General features: G+C 35.0%; 1 protein-coding gene across 2 annotated transcripts in view; it reads left to right on the top strand.

Moving 5' to 3' along the window:
- The window catches only part of PDS5A (PDS5 cohesin associated factor A), a 71,623-nt gene that overhangs the window by 37,810 nt on the left and 16,586 nt on the right, over positions 1–17,227 (top strand). For both annotated transcript variants that reach the window (XM_042811757.1, XM_042811758.1), the window contains exons 10-22: positions 330–424; positions 1,205–1,350; positions 4,640–4,791; positions 8,313–8,426; positions 8,893–8,974; positions 9,534–9,582; positions 9,701–9,840; positions 11,297–11,412; positions 12,134–12,239; positions 13,662–13,822; positions 15,396–15,519; positions 16,695–16,853; positions 17,104–17,172. In XM_042811757.1, coding sequence (XP_042667691.1) covers positions 330–424; positions 1,205–1,350; positions 4,640–4,791; positions 8,313–8,426; positions 8,893–8,974; positions 9,534–9,582; positions 9,701–9,840; positions 11,297–11,412; positions 12,134–12,239; positions 13,662–13,822; positions 15,396–15,519; positions 16,695–16,853; positions 17,104–17,172 — 1,513 coding nt within the window. The remainder of the gene's footprint in view (positions 1–329; positions 425–1,204; positions 1,351–4,639; positions 4,792–8,312; positions 8,427–8,892; positions 8,975–9,533; positions 9,583–9,700; positions 9,841–11,296; positions 11,413–12,133; positions 12,240–13,661; positions 13,823–15,395; positions 15,520–16,694; positions 16,854–17,103; positions 17,173–17,227) is intronic.

The following is a 17,227-nucleotide window of genomic DNA, read 5'->3' as shown; positions in this document are numbered from 1 at the left end:
CAAACGTGCCAACATTTCATCTGCAATATAGTGTATTTATGCTTTAATTTTAGTTCTAACTTTATTTCAGAAATAGCAACAAACTTATCTGAGGTGCGTTATGAAAACTAAATGATCATTATGGTTTTTTTCAACCCAAGCCATTCTATGATTTTATGCTTTCATGATTATGAAAATAAATTCAGAATGTTTGTAATGTATTATTTTGTCATCTAAAAGCATTCTAATAATTAATGGGACATACTACCAACACGTGTTACTACATAGAGAATAATCTTGATTTGCAAGGTTAATTAAAAATTAACATTCATAGTCTTCTGTCTCTCTAGGTTCAATGATATCCATGTCCCTGTGAGATTAGAGAGTGTGAAATTCGCCAGTCATTGTTTAATGAACCATCCAGACTTAGCAAAAGACCTCACTGGTGAGATGCTACTACTGGTATTTAGAATGATTTAAGAAATGAGCAGGATAGAATGTAATTACTTCTGTACATAACAGTAAAGTTCTGAAATGTATCAAGTCCAATGCTTGATGCTGAATGGGGGAGCTTACTAATGTGTAATTGCTTTCCGGTGAAGACAGGCGTATGAGGAAAAAGCATGCGTGTGCGTGGAATGCCTGACCTTGTGTGGCCTTTGTTACAAGGAATCCTCAAGAAGCTACCCATTGCAGTTTTAAAGTATTTTCAGATTCTGTAGCAAGTTTTGCCACATGAATGCAAATATTTTGCAACATACAGAATTATTTTCAAAAATAGTTGGTGTTCCTCTATGCTCTCCTCCATTGAATTTAGAAAAAGTTTGTTCCTTCAGTTCTTCATCGTTCCAACAACGAGCAGAATTTCTGATGTAACCAAAAATACTGTTCTTTTTTGATACAATGAAATTTTAACAATAGCCAGTTATTTATAAATTATTTATTTTCTTATCTCTCTGATTTATAAATTATTTATTTTCTTATCTCTCTGGAAATAAATATTTGTTTTATCTTTTTTTTTTTTTTTTTTTTTTCTTCCCCTTACTCAGTTTCAGTATATTCTAAGGAGCTTTTTTTGTTGTTTTTTTTTTTTCTTCAGAATTGCCTGTTGCAAATAAGATTATTGTTGTCATATGACTGAATATGTGAATTCAATTTGTAATTACTAGTAGGTTGCAGTATATGTGCAAAAAGCCAAACTTCTCATTGTTTCTCACTGTAACAGAATATTTGAAGGTTCGGTCACATGACCCAGAGGAAGCTATTCGACATGATGTTATTGTTACAATTATTACTGCGGGCAAGAGAGATCTTTCCTTAGTCAATGACCAGCTGCTTGGCTTCGTAAGGGAAAGAACACTAGACAAACGAGTAAGTGCTAATACTTTATTTTCAAGAATGTCTCTGTCTTTAATGTCATTGATAAAAGTGAAAACAAACAAACAAACCCCACAGAAATAGAGAATCTTAAAGGTAGCCATTAAATAGAATACTCTGGGGAAAATAATTTTCATCTTAACAAAGATAGGCATATTATGGAAACACCAATCGCACGCCGTCAAGCAAGTACAGTCATTGGTTAATGAGGAATACTATAAGAGCATAGGAGTAACAATATAGATTTAGGCCAAAGGTCTCTACAGCCTAGTATAATTCTCACAGTGATCAGTTCTGGCTTACATCAGTTTGTCTTTTAAGGATTTCTTCAGTGTACTTGATCACGTTCATCCTAGCTTTCAATGGAACTTTCTCCCTTGAATTTAGTAAGGTCTTCCTTTCACCTGTTTGTACTTGTTGGGCGTCCCTGGCACCTCTTCATGTTTAATGTATGTGTGGGGGAAGAAGTAGTTCTTGAAATGTAGTTCTTGCATTATATGAAATAATAATAAGGAAAAAAAAAAAAAAGCTGTCCCACTTACAGTTAACAAATATGTAGACCTTATATTCTCCACTCCTCTGCTTTCCAAGATAAAGACTCACCTGACTGACTTCCACACAGGTCATTTCATACCTCTGATCATTCTTGTCTGGTTGTTCTGCAGTCCTGGTGGAACCAAGGTAACCAGACTCAGCCTGGCATTCAAAATACGTACAATATTGTGTACATTCTTAGTGACAGAATTTTTTTTCTTACTCTTTAACATTCTGTTTGTCTTTTGCGCTACCTCTGAATACTGAGCCCACAGCTTTGGAGAACTTTCATATTGACTTCAGTATCTTGCATCATTCCAGTGCTGTTCATGCAGTTAGCGCAGGTGGTGGGAAAACCTGATCTTAATCTGAGTTTATTTCATTTTATGTTGTAATGGTTCAGTAGCATAACATTTTTCTATAGTTATTTATCATAGCATTAGATTTTACTACCTCAGATGTCTTATATCAACAAATTGTATGCTCAATGTTCAGTTAATTTTCTAATTCTTTTTATTAAGTGAAACAAATTCCCTCCTGATTCCACCCATAGATTCCCCTCCTTGTGGAATACCAGCCACTTGTTTCTGCCTTTTGACTCCTATGCTTTAGTTAGTGATTTCTGGGGGCCTCAGTGAGTTTTACTGCCATCCCTGTGGGTCTGATATAATTAAGTTTTTGTTAGATATAACTTCCCTTTATGTAAATCATAATGATTAATTCTCCTAATTATTGTTGTTGTTGTTGTCTGCACTTTATTGCTCTTATTGTTTTGCTTCAGTCTGTTTTCCCATTCAAAATCACATTTTCTGATGTGTGGCATTCTTTCTCTTGGAATCATTTGGAAAAAATCATTTCGTATTTGCCATTTTCCTGGACAATTGTTCAATCTGTTCATTGACAGATTGCAGTAATGGAATAGTTAGTATTTGATGCACAATTTCTAAATTCCTGTAGAAATCATGGTTAGGATACCATCTGGTCTTGATGATTTTGTTACTGTTTCCTAGTAAATCTGTTTTTAAACATCTTCTGATTATACTTAAGTTAAGAATCCTTCTCAGACTATTGTCTTGGAATAAAATTGGATTTCAACCCTAAAAAGGAGTCTCGAATGCTTCCTGTTTCTGGAGTCTTTGGTGAACGTGTTTTAATTTACATGCTTACAGTACCAGTTTGGAAACTTTGCAATGGTTTATCAAGGTTTTACATTCAGTTTTATCACAGTTTATTTATGCTTTTCTGTTTTCACTGTTTTGGACGTGGTTCAGTAGTGTTTCAGAGGGTGATATATAGCAATGCCAATTTTTTTTGTTGTTCCTGTTTGGTAGGCAGTGTTATTTCTGTAAAGCATGCCATTCTAGATAACCCCTTTAATTCTTTTATAATGACTTTCTCCTTTTTACATTAACATGTTTAGATGAGAATGTTACTGTAATGGGTTTGGGTTTGGAGAGAAGGGATTTGTCATCTTTATACCTAATAAACCTGATTTTGAGTATATTATATTCGCTATTATAAAGCAACTTCTCGTCCCTGTAGTATGACCTTACTCAATGTTCAGGCATGATTAAGACCACTTCCTTTTTTTTTTTTTTTTTTTTCCCCCCCCCCCCTCACCTATTAGACAATTATCCCCCCCCAAAGTTATTTATGAGACCTAAAATGTTTAGGCTAACTCCTGCTTCTCACTGGCACTTCCAACGAGTCAGAGTGAGATGGTTGTTTCCTTAGCATGAGCAGACTCTTAGCATGAAGGGACTTTCTTTAATACTTTCTGAATTAATTAGTTCTAACTCCTCATTTTCTATATGTACTAAAAACCACTGAGCCTTTTGTCAGCTAATGTTTTTTGTTTCCTTTTTTTAATTGCTATTATTCTTAATTCTGTGGTAGGAATTAAGTATTCCAACAGGTAAGGGATTATCACGATCAGTGTTGTAACTCGGACCTGTAGTCTTTGGTGAAGGAGTTTTACTAGTTAACCAAGATTTTCTATGTAGACTATTAAGTGGGAGACACTATTCTCTCCCTCAATTAATCCTTCATCTGTTGTGAAATGGTTTCTTCTGGTTTCTTCAGCAAGTCAGTGTAAGAGGGCCTGTAGATCCTGTCAAAGTGTTAATGGGACATTTCCTGTTTACATGAATGGGTAGAGTAGCAATCACCAAAAACTGGAAGCTGCAGACAGCTCTTTCTTTCTTTTTTTCTTTAACACCCTCTTATAGTGATTACTTCAAAGCTTAGGCAAAAAGAGGCTTTCTCACTGTTGTGGAAGGTGGTCTCAGAGTTGAAGCCTTAGCAAGCTCAGCTGGGTCTAAGGTGTAGATTCCTAGACAAGTTTGCCAATTTAAGGCTGATGAAAAAAAGCTGCCACCTCTGCTTGGTGCCCAACTCTGAATACATAAATATTCCAAACCTTGGCTTAAGAAATCGCTTATTCAGACATGCCTGTTAAGCTCTACTTAAGTTTTAATACCACCAAACTCCTAGTTTTTCTTTGCTCAGCACATGGGAGCAATGGATTACTCTTTACAGATAATACCTTGCATAGTAAAGAGAAGAAACAAATAGGTATTACAAAGTTTAATTTAGAAACTCTTAATTTTTCAGTGTTTGCAGAGCCTAAATGTAGGAGAGCAGAATGTGGCCATTTTGTTTTTTATGCTTCTACATATTTGCTGTATTTTGTATGCTTGATACCTGTTTACCAAAGCTACTTCCCCATCTCCTTCTCTTCCTTCTCAAGTGGCGAGTGAGAAAAGAAGCTATGATGGGTCTTGCCCAGCTATACAAGAAATACTGTCTTCATGCCGAGGCTGGAAAAGATGCTGCAGAGAAAGTGAGCTGGATAAAGGATAAACTTTTGCACATATATTATCAAAATAGCATTGATGACAAGTGAGTCAACCTAAGCCTTCCTAATTTTAATTGTACAGTGATAAGAGATGCTCTGAAAATGAAAATATGTGCTTATCATGAAAAAGCTGTTATATTACATTCTGTACACGTGGGTTTATGTTTATTAAATTAATAATTACTAAAGATGTATTAAGAACTCCAGGATGGTTGCATTATCTGTTCTTGTATTTATGCTATGTACTGATAGAACTATGTCTGCTATGACGGTAAATTGTCATTAACTAACCTCTGCATGGAAAAAAGCCATCAGATTTTGCTTTTATTATGCTCTGCTGTGTTTGTCTTTTACTTCCCAGAGGTTAGCATGTTAAAATCAACGATCTGTGAGTACTGTACATGTATGTACCACAATGACATCTCCTTTTGTTGGACTACATAGAAATTGACCCTTTAGTTAGAACAGAAACTGAAGAAACGTCAGAAAGTGCTTCCACCATTGTCTGATTTTTCCTGTTTTGTCACTCAGTCCCTTTAGTTTAGAAATATTGTTTTTGGCTTGGGAGAGAAAGAATTTTGGCTCAGAAGATAGTTTTCAGCTCTTACTTCTTTGTCTTTTCACAAGAAAAGTCAAACTATGAAATCACACAATGATGGAAATTGAGCTTAGATTTCTAACATAGCAGACCTGGAATCCAGCCATACCTTTATAGTGTTTTTTAGCATCTTGCATATATAGTCTACTGCTTCAGTATGTTGCATAATCTTAGTAACTAGCCCAAATGGGTGACAGCATCCTTCAATTGCCACCTATTGTATTTAATTCTGTATCACAAAACACTGCTGCAGTTGTGAAGGATCTTGCTTTTGTTTGTCTTGCTGGTCATAACTGTTTCTGTTACGTATTTTATTAATTGCTTTATTAAAAAAAAAAAAAATTGTACACTGGAAGTCTGCTGAGGTAGAATTATCAAAGAGTGGCATCAACTAGGAAATCTCCATGTAATTTATACAAAGCCAATATTGTATTTGTGTGTATGTCAAATATGCTGGAGAGATTTGTATTTTTTTCTGATGTGTTCATAGCTCATTCAGCATTCAGGGAATGAATCAAAGTTCAATGAAAGTTCTATGGTGAATATGTCAGATTTTTTTTCAGTATTCCAGCTTGTTGGAAATGCAGAATATTGTGAAGGATGCAAGTCAAGGAATTTCGAAGGATAACATCATCAAAGCTCCTTTTCTTTGAATGTGATTGTCTTCTAGGAGTCTTGTTAAGCCATATAAGGCAGTCTTTTGAGTGCAGTGACTACATGCTGTTTGCATTTTGGGTGTCCACACTGAAAGACTGGCAGCTCGATTCTCAGTGTTCTTCTAGTTTGGCTGATACCTGGAATTTTAATCAAAATTTTGCTAGTTTTTAAGGTGAAATGAAATTTTTGGTCTGTCTCATTAGGTGATGTACTTAGAGTGGAAGACAGGACAAGTGGCACTATTTTAAGCTAAAAGAGGAAAGGGTTTGATTCGATGTTAGGAAGAAATTTGATGCTCAGAGCATGATGAGGCACTGGTACAGGCTGACTAAAGAAGCTGCGAATTCCCCATGCTGGAGGTGCTCAAGGCCAGGTTGAATGGGGCCCTGGACAACCTTATCTGGTGGGTGGTAGTCCTGCCCATGGCAGAGCATTGGAACTAGGTGGTCTTTTAAGGTCCCTTCAAACCCAGCCTGTTCTATGATTCTATGAAGTAAATGTATTTCAATGTTGTTATTGATAGAGTTCTAAAGATAGTACTTAAAGTAGTAGAACTGTAAAAGTGCTATGATTTTAAAGACTCAACCATTCCAGGCCTTTAAACACACAAGTAGAAGTCAAAATTGGCAACTTTTGGCCTGAATTCTTTCCATATGGAAGGAGGATAAAATATAATGGTGAACAGCTTTCTGAGCCTTGCAGTGTTTTCCTCTGTGCATGTGGAATGACACTAGTCTTTCAAAAGAAAATAAGTACTGCAGTATCACATAGTATTCAGGCATGAGGTGGAACAGAAGAAATTTTTTCTGGACATCCTTAATGTTAACACTTTCTAATATTTTTGATCTAACATTAAGTATTGGTATGCTGTGCTCAAGTCTGAGAACTTGCAGCTGGAAAGGTAGTTTATCACCTGGATGTGCTGAGATTCTTACAACAGATGCATAGGGAATGGTGCAAGATAACTACTTCATAAACACTGTCCTGTTGCCAGCTCTTAATATGCCAGTGAATGACTTTCCTTACAGGAGAAAAGTCAGGGTTCCATAGGTACCACCTGTTCATAAATCTTTACCCTAGCTGACATGGAAGGCATAATACAGCTTCACGATTTGTATTGACAGCTGTTTTTGAAAATGTATCTGTAGAGACATGGACTACAGCACTGTTCAAGGATTAGTAAAGCAGGTAGCTCTGATGCCTCCAATCACCTGTTCTATTAAACAGAGATGGAATCTCCTGAGATCTAAAAACCCTGTTTTCCAAGTCATCAGTAGTGAAAATGAACACCTAAAGGGAAAAAAACAAGTTCTCTTTAATGTTAATGGAATGCCTTGTGATAACTGTATTCATATTCATAGTCATACTTTTATTCCTCTGCCTTGACTTCATGTCCTTTTGAATGTTCTTTGTGTTGAAATAACTTACATTTGACCTGTTTTGCTTTCTCTGCCCTTTGTACAAGGCACTCCTTGGGTACTTACCAGGAATCGTAGCAAACAAAGTCTGTAAATTCAAAATGTCTGTTAATATGGTAATGTGCGACTGGATGCTGTGCACAGCTCTCACTGCTAAGAATTAGATTAATATCTGAATGTTCTTTCATTTTGGAGTGTTACTTATGGGCTATACAGTCATACAGTAGCTTGAGTTTTGCATTTTATTGAAAACTCTCGGTATGTCTACTTCTGTTGTTAGGATTTTGTTGTTGTTTTAAGAAAGATAACTGGATAAAGTTCTTGTTGGCTTGGTTTGCACTCACTTGGGTTTTCCTGTGCTCCTTTTCCTCTATACATTTTGCTGTTCTTTTTCTCTACCTTTTCAATGCTCACTTTACTTTCTGTGTTATAAATAACAGTTTCAAATATTTTGTGTTTGTCAAATGCTACTATTTTATTTTACCCTTCCCCCCTAGGATGCGTCGGCTCTTTACTTTTACTTCCACTTCAGTTAAATTTTTATATCCTCTCCTCTTTATCTGGGCTTTCTACTGTCTGTATCTCTTTTACTTATGCATGAGGATGAACTAAGATTCTTCAAACCTGGAGAAAAAGGAGAATTTGAATGCTGACAAAATGTTTCATCCTTTTAAAGATGAAATTTAATGGAAAGGCTCTCAAGGAGCAGTTCTTGGTAATCTTTCTATCAGCAGTGGAGGTTATCTTTACAGATGAAAAGAGGCCACTTTTCTTCTGTGGGTGAAAAATCTAGTTTCTGTTGTTGTTTTTTCCTTTTTTTTTTCTTTCAGCTCATCTAAAAGATAATGCTAGTTTTGGAAATGTACAGATTTTCTCTCTTCTTTTCCTGCAGATTACTAGTAGAAAAAATCTTTGCTCAGTATCTTGTTCCACACAATTTGGAAACAGAAGAGCGAATGAAGTGCTTGTACTATTTGTATGCCAGCTTGGATCCAAATGCTGTCAAGTGAGTATAATTCCAATTCAGCTAATACTGTTTTGTTTCTTTTTTTTTCTAACATCATCTGCTTATATTATCAAGACTTAAATAACATTATAGGTAACTGATGCTTAACAGTATTTGTGATTTTATTTCAAAATGTTTCCTTTAGCTCCAATAATTTTACATACAAACTGCACGAGGCCTTTAGACAAGAAGGCACCTTGATATTTGAGAAGATTTGTTTTAAGTCTTCATCCTGTGAGAACAATACATTCTCATTGTGCTGTATACATGAAATTGATACAAGTAGATGAATAAAAATGAAAAATGGTCTATTTTGTTTAGAATTGTTATTATTAATACTTTGTGGATTTGATTCACTCAGTCAGGTGTTGCACTTAGTGAACAAGGTAATTTATTTAACACTACATTCAGCATGTTATTGTGACAAACGAATCATGTTTTTCTTTCTGATTTTGCATGTTTTCAGAGCACTGAATGAGATGTGGAAGTGCCAGAACATGCTGAGGAGTCACGTACGGGAATTACTGGACTTGCATAAGCAGCCCACAGTACGGTTTTGAAAAAAATAATACTTTATCAAATGGACTTGTTAGACTAATCTACCTTTTTTTTTAATGCTATATTATTTGTTCAGCTGACTCTTGATTTCAACATGTAGACAGAATTCTGTTGACATTAAGTTGCTTTCAGTAATGCTTGCCAAGTGTATGGCCTCCTTAAATTTCTTCAGAAGAAATTAATGTGGTTTTTCAAGTTTTTGTTCATTTTTGATAGAATTCCTGATTCTCACTGTATAGACTTTAACATTTTCTAAGTGGAATATTTTCTAAATTTTTAAGTATACTTTTAAAAGTAAATCTTCAAATTAGCAGAGACTTTAAATGCATTTAATTTTGGGGTTTTAGTATGGGAGGCTACCTTTAGTGTTTTGGGTTTAATGTTGAGGGATTTTCTTTGTTTATTAGACCTGGTTGTTGAGTTTTTTAGGTCTTTTTGCAATAGAACATGCTGCTGCAATAGAACTGACAGATGATCTTAAAGGTATATTTTCATGAGGGAGACAGTGCTGATGTTTTTTTGTTTGTTTCTGTTTGCTGTTGTCCCCAGTCAGAAGCAAACAGTGCTGCCATGTTTGGGAAGCTGATGACCATAGCAAGTAAGTGTTAATAAGTTCTTTAAACTGCTGTTGCAATGTTCTTGGAAATTATTTTTTTATGAATGTTGTCATACTGAAGTAGCAAATTTATCTTAATAAAATGTGTTTAATTATATAGAAAACCTTCCAGATCCTGGAAAAGCACAAGATTTTGTGAAGAAATTTAATCAGGTTCTAGGCGACGATGAAAAGCTTCGGTCCCAGCTTGAACTGTTGATTAGCCCAACGTGTTCATGTAAACAGGCAGATGTCTGTGTGGTAAGGAAATGGAAAAGCAAACTTTTTAAAATATTTGTGCTTAAAACAGTTATTAAGACCGAATGGTCTATTTTGATACCTTAATATGATTTATATATGTTTCTCATTGCTATGAAATACCTTTTTAATTAACCTGTAAAGATTACTGATAATACAATCTTTGGCAATCATCCTAAGAAAAGCAAACAAATACTGGCTTTATTCCTTCCTGGGGTTATAAGGATCAAACATTAAGTTTAAAAGACTAATTTCATTTTTTTGCTTCATTTTAAGAATCTTTTTTATGTAAACTGTTTTAAACTGTCTCCCAGCACTGATAAAACTTACATAAGTATGAGCACAACAACTATTGCACCATCTGCATATTATTTGTTCATTTTTCTTTGTACAAAATTATCTTGAGATCAATTTTTTTCTCTCTCTCACTTATTTAATATCACTGCTGAGAATACACACATTAATATTAAATCAGGCTTTTCCAGAGATTTACAGTGCCAACAATTGCAGCAATTTGGTTGACAGAAATCTCAATACAGAGCATCAGCAAACACAGGCTTCTTGGTTTTTGCCTAATGGCTCTGTAATTGTCCAGGGAAGAGAACAGAATGGCCTTCAGAATTATGTTCTAACCACTAACGTATGGAATACATCTCTTTCTAAAATAGCTGACTTTGCAATTTGGGAATGCAGTGATGCAGTTTCAAAGGGAAGACTTATTTTCTCTCCTGAAGATTGTTTAGGGCAATCTGAAAATGGCTAGGGCAATTTCCTGGTCTGCGTAGATCTACAGCTTCCAAACTTGAAGTAGAAGGAAGGTTGAGAAATTATTTATTTGAGACTTGAGTTTTAAACTTGTGTTCAAAATAAAAATATTTTTGTATCCACCACCTTCTGCTGAGTTTGCAGCAGAATTTAATGTTTTTGATACTTGTTGCATTCAGAGGGGGAAAGGCAGGTTTTTGATTCCAAGACATTCCCTGGCAAGAACATGGAGTCTGAACATCTGAACTGAACATTCAGTTGGAACTGAAGTGGCATAGTGCTGCAGCATTGTAGCTTCTATTGCATTTTGTTGTTGTTGCTTATGGAATCTGAAGCATGCAGCAGGGTTTATATACAGATCTATGAATTACTCTTGTCTACATAGATACTTAAATTCTGTCTGTTGCACTTAGCACTCCCTTGGTTTTGTTTTGAATTTGGTCTCCATTTCCTTAAGAAACACTTAAGAAAGAAGTTTACATGCATCTTGAGTTTTAATGCTGTTGCAAAGCATGCCTACTTTCACTGTAATGTGATAAAGATCCAGAAATAACAGCAGTCCTCCTTAAAATACATTTCATTGACTATTTACACAATTTCTGTAATTAAAAGAACTAATTTTTAACTTCTTCAACGTGCTTAGGAAATAATTAACGTGAGAATAATTATTGTTGGTAATGTAACATTCTTGTAGAGAGAAATAGCCCGGAAACTTGCAAATCCTAAGCAGCCAACAAATCCCTTTCTGGAAATGGTCAAATTTCTTTTGGAGAGAATTGCTCCTGTACATATTGACTCAGAAGCCATTAGGTAAGTTTGGAAGATCATAGGAGCTCATGAATGGTTACAAAGTTGATTTAAGTAAAAAAAAAAAAAAAAAAGAGATTTGCTTGGGAATGGGTTATACAGGTTAGTCTGCCCTAACTGTAGATAGACATTTAAAAATATGTATTTTACATTAATATCTTGCATTTCTAGCAGTGTGGGGTCTTGGTTTTGGTTTTTTTTGGGGGGGAGAGGGGATTTTTTTTCTTACTGCTTTGCAATGCTACGTCTATAAATGATGATAAAATCTAGCAGTTGTTCCCTGTGAAATTGCAATTTGTGGGGTGTAAGGTGTGAATATGATGATCATAGCTCTCACATAGTTAACTGCAGCACGGTCTTCAATATAACAGCTGAATTAATTAATTTTTATGGGATTGAGTAAGAGAATGTTTCTATTCCTTTTGAGACTTGTCTGGCAACCTAATTACGTTTGGAAACATTTGCTACTCTGTGTTGATCTGAATGCTACCAACATGTCTTTTACCTAAGCAATTAAATTTTGCAGTAAGCTAAGTCAGAAAGAAAAGGAATAATGAAAGAGTTTAATTTAAGAAAAAGATTATAACAAAAACACCAAACAGACTATCAGTGTCCCATAAATTATTGCCAAAACCAGGTAATCTTGCTGCTCAAACTTGACATTGCATGTTTTCAAGTTCTTTTTTTTTTTTTTATTTCTTTGTTTTTCTATCTCTTGTTTCAGTGCACTAGTAAAATTGATGAATAAATCAATAGAGGGGACAGCTGATGATGAAGAGGAGGGTGTAAGTCCTGATACTGCAATTCGTGCAGGACTTGAACTTCTCAAGGTAATTTACATTAAATAATCTACATTAAAGTAGCTAAGAATGAATGTTAGTAGTAGTATTTATTTAAATATATTTTAAGTATGTGCAAGACATTATTTAGTGAACTTTTGTAATGACAGAAAGGTTTTGATTGCTAATACTTGCTTGGGGAAAATAATATAAAAATAACCAGTTTTTGGGAAAAGTATGTTTCACAAAGGAAACACAGAATAGAAGTATTCTCCTTAAAGCAGGAATTGGTTTCTTAGGGAAGTCAAAGAGGAAGATAAGGACATGAAGTGTGAAGAGGAGAAAAGGGCAGAGTAGGAGAGGCGCTTCTTGATGGCTTGTACAGTGCTGTAAGGAAAGCAGACAAGGAGGGGGGAAGGTGTTGATGAGTGAGAATTGCCTGAAGGAGAGAAGGAAGGACTTGAAATATCTGGATAACATCTGTGATAGATTTAGTAGCTTATTTTCAATATGTTATAAAGAGGGCTGTACAGTCAGAAAGAAGGGCATGGAGGGGCAGTTTAAATAATTGAGGTGAGACTTTTCTCACGTGTGAATGAACAAGTTGAACTTCATGGAGACATATTGCACCAAATTTGGTAACGGCAGCAATGCATTAGAAACAGTTATGCAGAATTACACAGGGAAGCAAAGTTTGTTTGTTCATGTAGCTCAGAGAAGAAAGCTGTTAAGGTTGAAGGCTTAGTTGCTGTGTGACATGGATACCTTTAAGAAAGTCACTTCAGATATTGATACAAACAACTCTGATCAAAGAAACCAAAATAAGATAAATATTAAAAAATACAGAAAACATGTGCATTTTTTTAATTGATCTCCCTACAAAGTATTATTTGAACTTTGTTATACATAACATAGTTTTCTTCTGAGATAATGGTTTGTTCTCTTCTTGCATCCTTGCACACTTAGTTTTTTATTTAACATGACTTCTATTTAAAATAATGAGTATTCGATCAGTTTAGATTAAAAGACAGTAATTAAATACTGTGCTTGTTTTAACTTTCTTGATTTCTTGATTTCTTTTCTGCTCAGAAACCAGAGATTATGGAGAAATTAGGATTTCGGTTCAATTACATTTAGTTGAAAAGTGTTTTTAAGTAGACTGGAATATAAGTGAATAATTTTGGATAATTATTCATTTTAATAGTTATTTTTCCATATTCAAATAATGTTATATCTTATAAAATGTTTGGAGGAAAGGAGGCCCTAAAGAATAAAATGTAGATGAATTTATTTGAAAATGTCTGTATAACTTTCTCCAAAAATGTAGTTTTTGAATGTAATAATCTCATGTGAGCATGTAATAACTATTTCTGTTGACGGTAAGGCTCCTGAACAGCTGTAAGTTTTTCTCTGATGATTCACTTACCTTGGAGAAATATACCTTTATACCTATGGTTTAATATGTATCTACAGGTTCTGTCCTTTACACATCCTACCTCGTTTCACTCTGCAGAGACCTATGAGTCTCTGCTGCAGTGCCTCAGGATGGAAGATGATAAGGTAGCTGAGGCAGCCATACAGATTTTCAGAAACACGGGTCACAAAATAGAAACAGACCTGCCACAGATAAGATCGTGAGTGTGTTTCTTTACATGCTGTTTCTCATACCCTGACTTCTGGCTCTTGGTAGTTAATTCAGAGTATTGCCCCTGAAGTTACATTACAGCCTTGTGAATATGAACAGCTTATCTTCCATCATTTTGTATTCTTTCACAAAGTTTCTGTCTCTTCATTTTTAAATTCCCTGTTCTCACATTATTTATTTATTTAAGATGTTACCTGCTTTTGAAAGTCCTTTTATGTCCTAGACATGTTAAAACCAGAGTGTAGCATGTTTCCCAGGTTACAAAACAAGCAACAACAGAAATATGGTGGAGATGTAATTTCTTGGCACAATAATTTCCTTCACATGATATTTCTATCTTTGTAAGGAATGAAAACATGATCTCTAGTTAACAGCTCTGTTTTGAAACAAATTGAGAAACAAGTTCCAAAAGCAGGCATAAATTTCTAAGAAAGAATAAAAGGCTGTCTATATGTTGTCATCATCATATTCGTGTTGGTTAAAGCTACATAATCTACTAAGTATTCACAGACTTTACAATTTGGTGACTGACATCTAAAATGTTAAAATCAGCCTTTTAGTAACTAACTAATCTGGGTTATAAACTAGAGGTTACAAGTTCTCATATATTGAAATACTTGCAATATTACTACTGAGCAAAAACGTGTCAGAATATAGGCAGTAGTTCTAGATTTCATATGCTCAGTGATGTTTACCATAAATGAAAAAGTTTCGTTTCAAGTAACCTGTTTGGCTTCTTTATTTTTATTTTTTAAACCCACTGTGTGCAGACTGCTCGCTGCCCTTTGGAGTAGGGTTCACCGGTAGCAGCCCAAGTTCTTCCTCACATGAGAAACAAATGGTTTTGTGCCCCACGTCATGGACAGGGAATTCTAAATGGTTCTAGTGTTTTTTGAGATGTTTCTGTGTCAGGTGTTCTGTAAGCAATTCTGTCATTTTGACTCAGTAACTGAGTGCTGAACATCATGAGCTAATGTCTCAGATATTGCTGTCTTAGGTGACAGGCCAGCCTTCCCACACTCTTGTGAGTCCCTGCAGTGGCTTCTGCCCTGCGCTTTCCTTCAGTGACCACTGATGAGCAAAAACAGATTTCAGGGGTCTCAAATGCAAAACTCTAAGCGGTTCCTAATCTGCTCATACACTGCAAATAAAGACTAAATTTAAAGCAGTAAAAGCCTGTAAACCCACTAATGTTGAACAGCTGTTCCTAGGTTTTACAAATTTTCTTCTGCCCCGTTGCTTCCAAGCGTGATGGAATAACAAGCCCCCACTGTTGGTTCCCCCCACGCTATAACCTTCATAACCTTATTTTGATCACTGTTTTCTTTCATGTTTGATTTTTCCCTCTGAGCCTTTTTCTGCCTGTGTACAGTCAGATGTGCAGCAGGTAATATTAAATATTTTGTTTGTTTTCAATTTATTATGGTCTTTTTTGAACTGACTTCAAAGGAGCGCATGATTTGTAAGACCATGTTCTGTAGAGATGTATCTGTATAGGTGAAAAGTTTCATGTTTTGTAGATCACAAACTGTATTTTGAAGTATTTTATTTAATGTTTACAGAACATTAATTCCAATTTTGCATCAGAAAGCAAAAAGAGGCACTCCCCATCAGGCAAAACAAGCTGTTCACTGTATACATGCCATATTTTCAAATAAAGAAGTGCAACTTGCTCAGATCTTTGAGGTATGTCTTGCTTTTTTTTTGTTTTTAAAATTTGTTTCTGTTCTTAGTTGAGACTAATGATTAATTTCTACTTCTAATTAACAGATAATTTATGAAGTCAGCCTACAGATGTATGGTAGTTGTCATTACTTTTACAATAGAAAATTATTAATATTTCTGTTTCTTGTAGTCTTTGTAACATTCTGATACATAAGGTGCTCCTTTTTTGTCTATATGGGAGAAGGTAGAGGAAAATAAAGCAAATATGCTGGAATGCTCCACACCAGATCTCAGGAGAATGCATGTAGCAGATTCTAAATGGAGAATAACATCCTCTACTTTCAAACCATATTGAGTTTCCTTGTCTAAGATCTGTGTCTGTGCATTACTTTCTCACTCAGAAAGTGAATGCAGAGTAGTACACATCTACAAGTGAAGACACTAGCTTACTCCTCTCTTACTACTTAGAAAAGTGGTAAAGGAAAAAAATCATACGTAGGGCAGAGAGGTTACTTTTCACTATAAGCTCTTAAATAACACTAATATTAATATGCACTTGTAAAATATCATAGATTCTCCATCATGGCCATCTTTGAATGTATATATAATTCAGAGGTGTGAAAATCTTTGAATTAAGTTTACAGAGTGTGATCTCTCTGCTTAGACTTACATGAGAGTGCAAGTGCACGTTCCCTTCTCTACTATCATGTTACTGTGGAAAGGTACTGAGTGATACAGCAACCTGGAATTATCATAACTGTTGTCTTGAAGGAAATACTGATCACCAGTGGAAACAACTATTTTCAGGATTGTACAGTTGTTAGTTTTAGGGGTTTTTTTTGACCTGCCATTATTTTCTGACACTTGTTAGCTACTTTTCAACTTTCTACAACTCGTGAAGAACATAGAGTCAAGTTTCCTCCCATTTCTCCCAGTATTTAATGTGTTTCACTGTCAAAACAGGATGAGAACATAAAATCATATTGCTCCTATCTCACGTGAGATTTTAATTATTCTGTTAATTGGGAAATTGCATTCTTTCTCCATTCTGTTTTGCAAATGTTTCTAATTCTTACGGAAAAAAAACCCCTGTAAAAGTCGTCTGCAGCCCAGTATTAAAATAAGGTGTTTTTTAGGCATGGTGATTTACATATCTACAGCTCATTTTTAATATATACATACTCTTTTTTCCTCAGCCTCTTAGTAGAAGTTTGAATGCTGATGTACCAGAACAACTTATTACTCCGTTAGTCTCACTGGGTCATATTTCTATGTTGGCCCCAGACCAGTTTGCTTCTCCAATGAAATCTGTTGTTGCAAATTTCATTGTAAAAGATCTTCTAATGAATGACAGGGTAAGATCTTCTTTTTTTATTAAGTCCTTACAATTCTCTGTGTTTGTTATTGGGGAACAGGGCTGTTTTGTTTTGCTTTGTATTTGCAGAATGGTTCAAAGGAATGTTCTATAAATGACTCGTAAAGAGATGTCACGTCATAGAAAAATCTTCTGTATGAAAGAAAGCTCAGTCCAAAACTCTGTTTTGTTTCTCTCTACATTTTCTGTATGGGTTGAACCAGTTCTTAAACTTACATGAGTATCTGTAGTCAACAGGTGAGAAAAATGGAAAGTTGTGGTCTCCAGATGAAGAGGTTTCTCCAGAAGTACTAGCAAAGGTGAATGGCCAGCTGCCAATAACTATGTATATGTTTGAGTTTTAAAACTTACTTT

The sequence above is a fragment of the Centrocercus urophasianus genome, unplaced genomic scaffold, assembly GCF_019232065.1.
Source record: "Centrocercus urophasianus isolate 14NV4802_14NV808 unplaced genomic scaffold, USGS_Curo_1.0 seq_13, whole genome shotgun sequence".
Lineage (NCBI taxonomy): Eukaryota > Metazoa > Chordata > Aves > Galliformes > Phasianidae > Centrocercus > Centrocercus urophasianus.
This window is presented reverse-complemented; position numbering and strand designations above follow the sequence as displayed.